We start from the raw sequence: 12,691 nt of genomic DNA on the forward strand, positions 1-12,691 counted from the left end.
ATTAAGAGCTACCATGACATTCAATCACAACCTGAAAGATAAAATCACAGTATAATAGCAATAGATACAATACATCCACAAAGCAGCCCAAATCATCCAAAATGTTTTCAATAGCTAGGACAACAACCCAGATGAATAAGATGATGTCCATTAAATCTATAATTTGGCATTAACTCTAATTTGAATGAAACCGGCAATAGAGCCTTGAAAGTGTGCAGTGGGGAGTAAACAGAAACTGACTGATTTGTATCTGAAAACAAATTCACTGGTGGCATCTTGCTGATGAATGCTTACCATTCAATGCACACTTGTTTGTTTGTTTGCTGTTAGTTTGGTTTAGCTTTATGTTCAGTTTCACAGGCCTGACTGATCAAGATTCTGGATTTGCCTTTAGCCCACTAATTTACTTGAACAAACTAGTGCAACTCTACTGTTAGAACCTTAACTTAAAATCAACCACCATTACCATGTTGGGGCAGTTGTAGCTCAGTGGTGAACATACCTGCATAGAAATCATGTTTGCCAGGTCAAGTCCCACCACAGCCAACTTACCACTGTTGGGCCCCTCAGCAAGACCCTTAATCCTCAATTATTCCAGTTGTGTTCAGACAGAATTGTAAGCTGTTTTGGATAAACAGCTAATAACTGTGCAGTGGTTCCTGCATTTGTGGGGCTTGTAGCTTCTTTCATGGAATCAGCACTCATTATTTTTAATGCAGTTGTTGGAAGTGAGGTCATCATCTTTCTTGTCGTGGAATCAACTGTTCCTATTGTTTTAGATGTTGCATCAGGTTTGCTTGTTAAAACTGCTGTAGGTGCTAATGGTGATGATGGTGGTCCTCTTGCAGTAGTTGCATCAATGCTAGAAACGGTAGTTTCAAGTAGTAAGGTCATTGTTGTACTGATAGTTGCTGGTTGGCTCCTCATTGGCTCAGTGGCGGTTTGTACTGGAGTGTGTGTTTTAACAGCTATTGAACTCTCATAGCTGGTTTCTGGATGTACAGGAAGAGTCACTAATACTTCTGCAGTGGGTGCTGTATTTGTGATTGTAGCTTCATTCAAAGAACCTAAACTTACAGCTGTAGGATTGGAGGCTGATACTGTCATCTTTTTTGTAGTGTAAGCATCTGCCAATAATGCTGGTGTTGTATCATATGTATGTGTTGAAAATCCTGTAGTAGCCAATGATGCTGGTGTTCTTCTTGCAGTAGTTGGAGCAGTGCTATAAGTGGTAGCTTCATGTCCTAAGGGCACTGTCGTTCTGATAGTTACTGTTTGCCTTGTCATTGGCACTATGGTGGGTTGTATTGCAGTGGCTGTTTTAGTAGTTGTTGAACTCTCATTGAAGGTTGTTGAATGTATGACTGAAGTAGGAGCAGACACTGATATTTGTGCAGTGGGTGCTGTATTTGTGGTTATAGCATCACTCAAGGAACTTACACTTCTGATTTCTGCAGTATCTGTAGAAGTTGAGACTGAAGTTAATGTTGTTTTTATACTGGAGTCTGTTGTAGAGGCTGTTGACACTTTGTTTAGATCACCAACTGTATCACTTGCTGTAATTTTGATCGGTAGTTCTTGATCAACTGGCATATAAGGACCAGTCAGAATTGTTGGAAAACCCCATAAGCCGTCATCGATATCATCAGAACTTGCTTCATGTGCCTCTGTGGTCATTTCTGCTACAGTGTCCTCACTGATCTTTACTTTGCTTTCTGTTAGTGTGGTTTGTCCTGTAGATGGTCTGTATGGGTGTAACTGGATGTCAGAAAAGTCCCACAGCTCATATATCCATGGCAGAGTTTGAACATCATTATACTCTGAAGACTTCAAGTCAGAAAGGCTGTCAATGGAATCATATGATGGTGTGATATCAGTGTTCCAAAACAGGTTTTCTGATGGGGTCTCTTTATTGAACCACGGTTTAGAGTGATACTGGACACAAAACACTTTTGCCATTTGGAGTTTGTCTGTCATATCAGTGTACTGCAGCACAAGCACACCATAATCCTGTGGGAAGAAAGCATGAATTCAGTCATTCACTAACTACACTTAGCATCAAATAGGAGAATATAAGTGTGAAGGAATTGTTGTGTCACTTAAATGCCATAATTGTGAACTAGTGTAACGCTACTGTTAGAACCTTAAATGAAAACCAATCGGCTAGAAACTAGTGCAACATTCTGAGGACACTTTTTGGTTTTGCACACTTGTTCATTGTGTTGTTGTTGGTTTTTTTTTGTATGTTTGGTTTATCTTTATGCTGAACTTCAGAAGGTTCTCACATGGTACTTAAACCTATCTAGTTTTAATGACCATCAGATAACTACAGCAGATAACTACAGAAGGTCAGGAAACCACTTTATTCACCGTAGAATTTTAAGAACGTTCTTTAGCTTCAAAGAGATAGTAAAAGCGTGAAGAAATTTAAAATATGTACCTGAAAAACAGCATGCCTGCCAAATTAGGCAACATTCTAAAAACATTTGCTGCCAGAAAGAAAATGGAGGCACATAAGTGATAATGTTACCAAAAAAAAAAATGTCCTACACACGTCCTACGTGCTAATGTCAAAAAAAGGTGAAAAGAAGACATTATGATATGTACATTGTTTTAACTATTCTATTGATTTTGGTTTAAAAATCTTTTAATTAGTTAAGAAAATATAAACATGGAATATTAAGTTATCAGAACAAAATCAGCAATTTGTAGTAATACTGACAACAATTTTTCGGTTCAGAAAACTAAAGAACAAGATCATTTTTACAGTATACTTTCTGTAACACTAGTAGTGGGAGTTTCATGTAGTCATCATCACAGGCAAAAATTATGAGGGGGGAGGGTGGCCTGGAGATCCTGACAGAGAGTTATCCGCCTCAACATATCTCAACATATAACATAACGATATCATTTAAAATATAACAATATACATTAAGCAAACTTGTGCTAATTACAGATAGTTTTCACAGACTGCATCTCCTCATAGTGGTTTGGTCCACTGCCTACCTCCCCCTCTGTACCAGTCTCTGTGGAGCAAGCCAGAATATATTAGTGCTAGATGACCTCCAGTAAATAGCTACAAAAGAAATTATGTCTGACTTTTTAAAAAAATTTCTACTAGTCAGTAAAATAAAACACATTTACAATTGTAACCAGACTGCTTTTGTTCACCCTGTTACCTCACAGTTGAATCTTGTGCAACACAGCTGCCATATTGGTAACAGATGGCTGCATCTCCTAGTTCATGTATGTCTAAATTTCAGGAGATCCACAATTGTAAAACAATTACAATAATAATAATTATCATAACTCAGTTGCCATAAGATCTTCAAGCAGTTTTGTTTGTTACAAGTGGCTGACGTATTTATTATACAGAATACTTGGTTCAAACTATTTATCTTGCTATTAATATAATTATTTAAAACAATATACAGTAGTAGAAAGACTTTAATCTATAAACATTTCAAACAACAGTATTTTGGTGGCACCTTTGATGTCACCATCACAAATTGCTGTTGAGATTTGTTCTGCTTATTGCGCCCCCCACCCCCGACAGTGAAATATCCATCCGTGGGCATTGTAGAATTGATAGTTGATAAATGCTGATTGGCATGACACAGGGACTGTGGTGTTTTGTACTGCGGTGGGTGTTTAATCAGCTGGTGAAATCTTAAAGATCTTGTGGTTTTAGTAGAGAAGTAAAAGCAGGAACATTAGGAGAAGTCGAAATAGTCTTTGACTCTTCTGCAGTGGGTGCTGTATTTATGATTTTAGCTTCAGTCAAGGAAGCTAAACTTACAGCTGGAGGACTGGAGGCTGATGGTGTCATCATTTTTTGTAGTGGAAACAACTGCAGATGTTGCTGGTGATTAGATTGTATTATATTTGTGCATACTAGAAGTAGGTGGAGTCGTTGATACTTGTACAGCGGTTCTTGCACTTGAGATTTCTGTAGAGTCTGTCAATGAACTTGCAACTTTTTTTGGCAGTGAGTATATTAGGAGCTTTTGGCACACTGATGATGATTGCAAGAATTTTAGTAGAAGTAGGAGCAGTCTTTGATACTTCTGCAGTGGGTGCTGTATTTGTGGTTGTAGCTTCAGTTAAAGAACTTAAACTTGATGGTGTCATCTTTTTTGTAGTGGAAATTACTGCAGATATTGCTGGTGTTGTGGATGTTGTATCATATGTATGTACTGAAACTGCTGTAGCACCCAATGACAATGTTGACACTTCTCTTGGTGTAGTTGCAGCAGTGTTAGAAATGGTAGTTTCAAGTTCTAAATCCATTGTTGTATTGATATTTCCTGGTTCGCTAATCATTGGCACTGTTGAGGTTTGTATGGCAGTGGGTGTTTTAGTAACTGTTGAACTCTCATAGCTAGTTGTTGGATGAATAGTAGAAATGGGAGCAGTTACTAATAACTGTGCAGTGGTTCCTGCATTTGTGGGGCTTGTAGCTTCTTTCATGGAATCAGCACTCATTATTTTTAATGCAGTTGTTGGAAGTGAGGTCATCATCTTTCTTGTCGTGGAATCAACTGTTCCTATTGTTTTAGATGTTGCATCAGGTTTGCTTGTTAAAACTGCTGTAGGTGCTAATGGTGATGATGGTGGTCCTCTTGCAGTAGTTGCATCAATGCTAGAAACGGTAGTTTCAAGTAGTAAGGTCATTGTTGTACTGATAGTTGCTGGTTGGCTCCTCATTGGCTCAGTGGCGGTTTGTACTGGAGTGTGTGTTTTAACAGCTATTGAACTCTCATAGCTGGTTTCTGGATGTACAGGAAGAGTCACTAATACTTCTGCAGTGGGTGCTGTATTTGTGATTGTAGCTTCATTCAAAGAACCTAAACTTACAGCTGTAGGATTGGAGGCTGATACTGTCATCTTTTTTGTAGTGTAAGCATCTGCCAATAATGCTGGTGTTGTATCATATGTATGTGTTGAAAATCCTGTAGTAGCCAATGATGCTGGTGTTCTTCTTGCAGTAGTTGGAGCAGTGCTATAAGTGGTAGCTTCATGTCCTAAGGGCACTGTCGTTCTGATAGTTACTGTTTGCCTTGTCATTGGCACTATGGTGGGTTGTATTGCAGTGGCTGTTTTAGTAGTTGTTGAACTCTCATTGAAGGTTGTTGAATGTATGACTGAAGTAGGAGCAGACACTGATATTTGTGCAGTGGGTGCTGTATTTGTGGTTATAGCATCACTCAAGGAACTTACACTTCTGATTTCTGCAGTATCTGTAGAAGTTGAGACTGAAGTTAATGTTGTTTTTATACTGGAGTCTGTTGTAGAGGCTGTTGACACTTTGTTTAGATCACCAACTGTATCACTTGCTGTAATTTTGATCGGTAGTTCTTGATCAACTGGCATATAAGGACCAGTCAGAATTGTTGGAAAACCCCATAAGCCGTCATCGATATCATCAGAACTTGCTTCATGTGCCTCTGTGGTCATTTCTGCTACAGTGTCCTCACTGATCTTTACTTTGCTTTCTGTTAGTGTGGTTTGTCCTGTAGATGGTCTGTATGGGTGTAACTGGATGTCAGAAAAGTCCCACAGCTCATATATCCATGGCAGAGTTTGAACATCATTATACTCTGAAGACTTCAAGTCAGAAAGGCTGTCAATGGAATCATATGATGGTGTGATATCAGTGTTCCAAAACAGGTTTTCTGATGGGGTCTCTTTATTGAACCACGGTTTAGAGTGATACTGGACACAAAACACTTTTGCCATTTGGAGTTTGTCTGTCATATCAGTGTACTGCAGCACAAGCACACCATAATCCTGTGGGAAGAAAGCATGAATTCAGTCATTCACTAACTACACTTAGCATCAAATAGGAGAATATAAGTGTGAAGGAATTTTAGTTGAAGGACAATGAGAACCAAGAAGCAAGGAGTTTAGTAACACTTCTTATAAATCCTGTATTGATAATGCATTATAAATACAATTATAATGTGTTTTATGGCATATGTGCTTTATAATGCCTGCCATAATCCTCTATAATTACTAATAAGTGTAATAAGTAAGTACTGTATATAGCATGAGTATATGACTTCATAAAGTCAGGTTTTTATAAAGCATTATAAAATTATAAGATGTCCAGTTCTTACATTGTTAGATATGCTAGCTAGATTGCTAACTTACGTTCACCTCTCAAAATAAGATAAAAATTATGTCTTCTTTTAGACATCTTTCTACTATTGTGGCCTTTTCATGCACAATTACTCACCAATATCAACAATAATGATTCTGTGACTAGCTAGTCAGCTAGCTAGCTAACTAACTCTCTGCCTAGTCAACCTAACCTTGATTCCTGTTTGTTAACATTAGTTATTGTCAGCCATTAGGCTTTGTAGCTTGCTATATAGCCTAAACTAGTAGGTATATATAGCCTAAACTAGTGGGTAATGTTTGCCACTTTTTTTTGTTTCGTTTTTTGGCGTGTGTGTGTGTGTGTGTGTGTGTCTGTGTCTGTGTGTCTGTGTGTGTGTTTCTTACTAATTCCAGGAGTTTAATTAATAATAGCAATAATAATAGAAAATAACATAGTAATAATAAGAGTAATATTTATAATAGAAAAAAAACCACATTTAAGTCAGATATGTACTGATAACAGACAGCTACATGTTCTATGCGGTTTTTGTGTGAAACCTAAAGGGAAAGTAATTAAGGTACAACTGCATGAATTCATAACATTGATAAAATGTGTGATTTGAGTATTTGTGTCCACATTATGTGAGAAAATACTTTTTTAATAAATATGACATTGAATACACAAAACATTAAGTTGTATGTCCTGTTTGTGCATCAATGTAGCCCATAATGACCTAATATAATGCTCTGTTATGTGTTATATGCATATGGTATATATAACATTCTTATGTACAACTGTTATACTGTTTTGTAAATACCTGACTTTATGAAGTCAAATACTCTTGCTTTATAAGGTGTTATGTAGGTATAACTACTTATGAGTAATTATGTAGGCTTGTAGCAGGCATTATATTCCATAAACTAAACTATAAATGCATATATAAAGCATAATAATTACAGGATTCATTGGAAGTGTTACCAAATAATCATCCAAAACACAAAGCAGACCCCTCACAAGAACCAATGAAAATATGTAAAGAAATAATTAAATAAGTAATCATTGTCCTAACTGAGGTAAACCTCCATACTCCAGATGGATAGACATGTAAGGAAGAAAAAAGCATAATATCACACTAAGAAGGCTGTGGTGACTTGCAAAAACATGAAGCATTAACCTTCTAGAGCTAAATATGAAAACATACCATCAAAAAATGCATACAAGAACAGGTAGGGAGACACATGGTATAAATACACAGACTAACAGCGGAGAAACAAGACAGTTGTTAGTGGTGGGAAAAACCAAACAGAGCGCAGGTTGGAGATGTAAATAAAACCACATGGTGCTGTTGCCACTGGAAAATGCTAAAGTAAAATGGAACAAAACAGCTAATTGGTTAATTACCTAAAGTTACATAAGTAATTTTTTCATCAAAAATATGTATGATGTATGTATTAGTTCATTGTCTGACAGTACCTTTGTTCTGGGGTTTTTCACTTTGATAAACAGGTGATCTCTGTTTCTCCACTGTGTAAGATCTTGAGACATGTGATTATTTTGTGAGAGCGATGCATCAAGCTCTGGAAAGTGATACGCATATGAAATCACATGAAACAATTCACTTTAACAGTTGTTCTTTATGTTATTAGGCTTGATAATGTAGCCTCTGACCTTGAAATCCTGCATCTTTTAGCACCTTAGCAGGCAGCTCCACAGTTGTATCAGCACTTGCACATGTCACTGCAGGAACCTGCATAAGTGCTCCATTTGTAGCTGACGGACAGGTCTCAGATGTTATAGTGAGCTTCTTAAGGATGCTGTCAGAGTAACCTATTTTCACAGAGTACTGCTTTCTGTGGCCAACCTGAGGGGAACAGAATACAAAATTCACTGCATGCAGTTATAATTTCATGAAAGTTGAAAGAATGTACATGAGTCTCACCCAGTCCTGCAAGTAGCACTCTTCATAGAAGATCCTGACCATCGAAGCAGGCTGCAACTCCACATGACTGCACTGTTCCAGTACATGTTTGACAAAAACCTTAAGTTTATCATCTGATAGGGGAAACACAAGAATAGTAAATCCATGAGGTGCATCTCTGTGTCAGTATTCTGTTTTGTTTGGTTGCAGTATTACAAGAAGACCAAGGTTGTCAGTTCAGGTTTAGAAAATAAAGGTTCAGAACTTTGTTCCAGGTGCCTGGATTTTTAATTAACCCAAGGCAACAGGTAAAATTACTTAGGAAAACCTGTGCAATCAGAACTTTTATTATTAGAACCTAAATTAAGACAGCAGGTAAAATTAGTGAAATCACCTGGGTGATGCATAATCATGCTCTGGTTATGCTCTGGGTATACTCTGGGTAATTTCTGGGGTATACTTTGGGGTATACACAGGGGTATACTCTGGGTAATATCTGGGGTATACTCTGGGTAATCTCTGGGGTGTGCTCTGGGTATGCAACGGGATGGTTTAAGTGATGTTTGTAGAGGTGGTTCTAGTTCCATATGTGCTGTACTGCAACAGGAAGCATGTGAGATATGGTGGGGGGGAGACTAATGTGAGGTATGGTGTGAGGGAGACTAGTGTGAGGTATGGTGTGAGGGAGACTAGTGTGAGGTATGGTGTGAGGGGAGACTAGTGTGAGATATGGTGTGAGGGGAGACTAGTGTGAGGTATGGTGTGGGGGGAGACTAGTGTGAGATATGGTGTGAGGGGAAACTAGTGTGAGGTATGGTGTGGGGGGAGACTAGTGTGAGATATGGTGTGAGGGGAGACTAGTGTGAGGTATGGTGTGGGGGGAGACTAGTGTGAGGTATGGTGTGAGGGGAACTAGAGTTTGTAGACAGAATGGAGCAGCTCCATGTTTGGCTTTGTATACAATCATCAGGGTTTTAAGTTTGATGAGGATGACTGCAAGAAGCCAGCAGAGGAAAGGCAGCAGTGGTTGGATGTGATGTGTGACCATGGGAAGGTTGGTAAGGTTGAATATTATTTGTGCTGCTGCATGGGTCCAGTGGTGTGTGCAGGGAGGCCTGTCCCGAGTGAGCGGCAGTGGTCTGGTCCTGGTTCTAGATCAGCTGAAAGGGTCAGTTTAGTGTACTAATGTACCAGGTTATGCTGGTAACATGACCAGAGAATGACAGCTGATTGACCATGACCACACCCACTACTAAGACTTAACACAGAGCACTACTGGGTTGCCTAGTAACAACAGAAACACATTTACTTTAGCAATTGTCATTTGAGCTGTAAAATGAAGTCAACAAACATTAAATGAACAAACTGGATCCCTTCAGAGTAATAACAAACATCTGAATATCTCACACCAAAGAAAAACACTACAGCCTAAACCTCCTCTAGATCATCAGTTACATTTAGATTTATGGTATTTAGAAAACACTCTTATCCAGAATGACTTACTAAAGTGCTTTCTCATTTCCTCATAGAATACATCCTAGTACAGTACAGTAGGTTACAGTCCAAGATACCATTGAACTAGAATACTGTAGAAATACAGGATCAATGCTGATGCCTAGAAGTACAAAACACATATAAGATCTATAACAGACAACAATAAGTGTAATATATAATAAACAATAAGTACTAGAGTTTGTCAACATATGAGCAGTCAACATCAGAGCAATAAACAATGCAATACAATAAGTACTAGAGTTTCAGTCAACATAGGAGCAGGGATAGTGGTCATTTAAATATTCCACGAATAGTTGGGTCTTCAGTCTGTGATTGAAGACTGCAAGGGATTCTGCTGTCTGGACAGCAAGTGGGAGTTCATTCCACCATCTTGGAGCCAAAACAGAGAATATTCTTCATGCTTGTCTTCCATGAGACTTGAAGGTATTTCAAACCGAACCGTATTTGAGGTTTGAAGTACTTGAGGTACGAATTGATACGTATGAAGGGGCTGGTCTATTTTTGGCTTTGTAGGCAAGCATCAAGGTTTTAAATCTGATGCGTGCAGCTACTGGAAGCCAATGAAGGGAGCGCAGCAGTGGAGTAACGTGTGAACTTCAGCAACTACACGTGGATGAACTACACCCATCAGCCTGATCAGATATTGTTGATGATCTGCCTCTAGTCACTCACTTCGGTGTTGGGAATGATGTCAAGTTTTGAACATGTTTGTCTAAACACTTCTGATGCCAGAATGCTACAATTTAATATAATATAAACAGATTTACAATAATATGAATTAAATATAAATGCAAAGCAACTCAATGTCACAAGAGGTTACTGCAGAAGAGACAATAATCAGAAGCATTAAGAGACATTGAGACATAAATCAGATGGATTAAGAGACATTAATACATGAATCAGATGCATTAAGAGACATTAACCAGAAGCATCTGCTCTGTGTTAATACTTATAAAAGCTAAAAAGCTATTTGAATAGTAACTGGCACAGTTACTCTGGTTTTCATTGTCATTTTAAATAATTCAGACTGATATTACTAAAGATCCAAACAGCCATACCTATCAGTATGTAAAGATCTGTGTGCTGAGCTGAAGAAAGTCCGATGGTCAGACTTTCACTGTCGCAGTAAACCGCAGGCTGAGAGCTGCGTGGTTCCTCAGTGTCAGTTTTCTGCGGCCAGCCTGTGGACGAACATCACGATGCGTTTCAGAATCTTTCAAAACCCACTCGATCCTCCACTATGGAATTGACCTACACAACAAACTGATAGGTTTCATAAATTACATGCTATAAGAACATAATTTTTATTGTATTGCCTTTTGTCTTTTCACCCACCTAATTTCAAGTATTCTGTTTGGCTGTCGAAAGCGCTTTTGTCTTTTAAAGATCCAGCATTCACTTTCCAAGATTTCATGTCTGACTCGAGTCTCTCCTCTTTCGCAGGCGCCGAAGTTCTGTCAGAAGAGTCATGTCCAATGAACTCCGAGATTAACCAGTGCGACGGGAATAAATCCGTTTTCTCTGAACTCTCCTTGCGGTATGATGTTACCGGGCTGAGCTGGGCCAGTATGAGCACCAGAAAAGCCCGAACCATCATCTGCTGCATTTCACGACAGGACTGCCCTTCTGCGTGCCTCCTCGCGACATGTCCTCGTGTATTTGAAGAGTACTTCCTTCCAAGCGACGCTTGCACGACACGTGCGTAACGCAGTAAGCCTCGATGTGTGCGCTCAAAAAACAAGTGGAAAAAACTGCTTTGATGTTTTGTTGTATGTCTGCATCACGCGTGTTTATTTCGTGATATGTGATATCAATAAGCAGAATAGTAAATGTATATCATAGGAGAATTTTAGGGTAAACCTCCAGAAGACTTGGACCAGCGTCGTGCTTGTGTGTGGTTTTGGTGCCAGATTCAGGATCATATAGAGGAGATAACAGGCCTTCACCCTTCAGCTGGAAGTGTCCCCCTCTAACTCACAGTCTCCTGGGGCAAGAGGACGGAGAGACCAGGGCACCTCTAAGAGCAGCGCAGGCTGTGTGGGGTGGAACTGCTGCCTACAAAAGACTGAAGAATCCAGATAGATTTAGAATAAAGGACTACATATTTGAGATACATTGAGGCCCGTTAGGATTATCTGAGAACCATTCGTGCATATGTATGTGTGTGTTTTGGAGGGATGTCAGCTCATTTCACATTTAAATTATGATATAGTCACTGAATCACATGTCCTCTCCTAATGATCATCCCCTCGCCTTCAGTTTTACCTTAAAGGGTTTTTTGTTTGTTTGTTTTTTTGTATAGATCTCCTAATCCCCTAATCTCTTGGGAAATGTTAAGTGGTACCTGTTATCCTTAAACACTCCAAATATGCATCCAAAAAAAAGGTGTTTCAAATCTTTATTGTATAAATCTTTGTCGTCCCCTCCCCCACCCCCACCCCACCCCACCCAGGGACCTTCTGTAGAGGAGAAAAGCTATATTAAGAGCTATATATCAGAGAATTAGGTGAAGTAACGTTTGTAAATAGTACTATAGGATTTTTGTACTCTAGCTGTTCAATTTCAAATAAGTTTTTTATCTGTAAAAGCTTGTAGTGAATGTCAAGCTCCAGGGTTCTTTTATACAGTACTCTTACTGTGTTCATGTTTAAAACTGGGATTCCTTATTCCTTACCCAGTACTATACTGGGAAATGATCACAGATCAGCAGAACACTGCGTTACCTCAGGTCACCCTAACACACCTGTATGTGGAGGTCCCATCTTGAGAGGAATTCAGTGCCTGTATCCTCTGTGAAAACTGAAAAATTGTGTTAGCCATATTTTTAAATGGTAGTGACACTGTTTTGGCTGCACACATTAGAATTTGTGGTAGACCCTCAAAAGCCTCTGTTTCTTCATCATGGTCATCATCATCATGTGCAGTAGCATTTGAGAAGAGCGAGATGGACATGAGACGACAGACGCTGAGAAGAGTGAGATGGACATGAGACGACACAGATGTTGAGAACAACGAGACAGACATGAGACGACACAGACACTGAGAAGAGTGAAATTTATTGAGGTCAAATTCAAGATCAGGGCCAGTAGAACAGTCCAGGGTCAGCTTTTAGGAAGAGAGTGTAGGTTTGTATTGTGTGGGATGGCACCTGCAGT

At 39.0% G+C, this 12,691-nt stretch overlaps 1 protein-coding gene across 1 annotated transcript; it reads right to left on the bottom strand.

The window, feature by feature from the left end:
* Positions 1–7,280: 7,280 nt before the first annotated feature.
* On the bottom strand, positions 7,281–11,245 carry LOC113590152. Its single transcript, XM_035522702.1, has 6 exons — positions 10,872–11,245; positions 10,595–10,717; positions 8,043–8,155; positions 7,772–7,964; positions 7,577–7,680; positions 7,281–7,286 (listed from the first exon to the last, which is right to left on the bottom strand). The coding sequence occupies exons 1-6, from the start codon at positions 11,140–11,142 to the stop codon at positions 7,281–7,283; spliced, it is 810 nt and encodes a 269-aa protein (XP_035378595.1). The 5' UTR covers positions 11,143–11,245.
* Between the last annotated feature and the right edge of the window lie 1,446 nt (positions 11,246–12,691).

The sequence above is a fragment of the Electrophorus electricus genome, chromosome 2 (assembly GCF_013358815.1).
Source record: "Electrophorus electricus isolate fEleEle1 chromosome 2, fEleEle1.pri, whole genome shotgun sequence".
NCBI classification, from domain to species: domain Eukaryota; kingdom Metazoa; phylum Chordata; class Actinopteri; order Gymnotiformes; family Gymnotidae; genus Electrophorus; species Electrophorus electricus.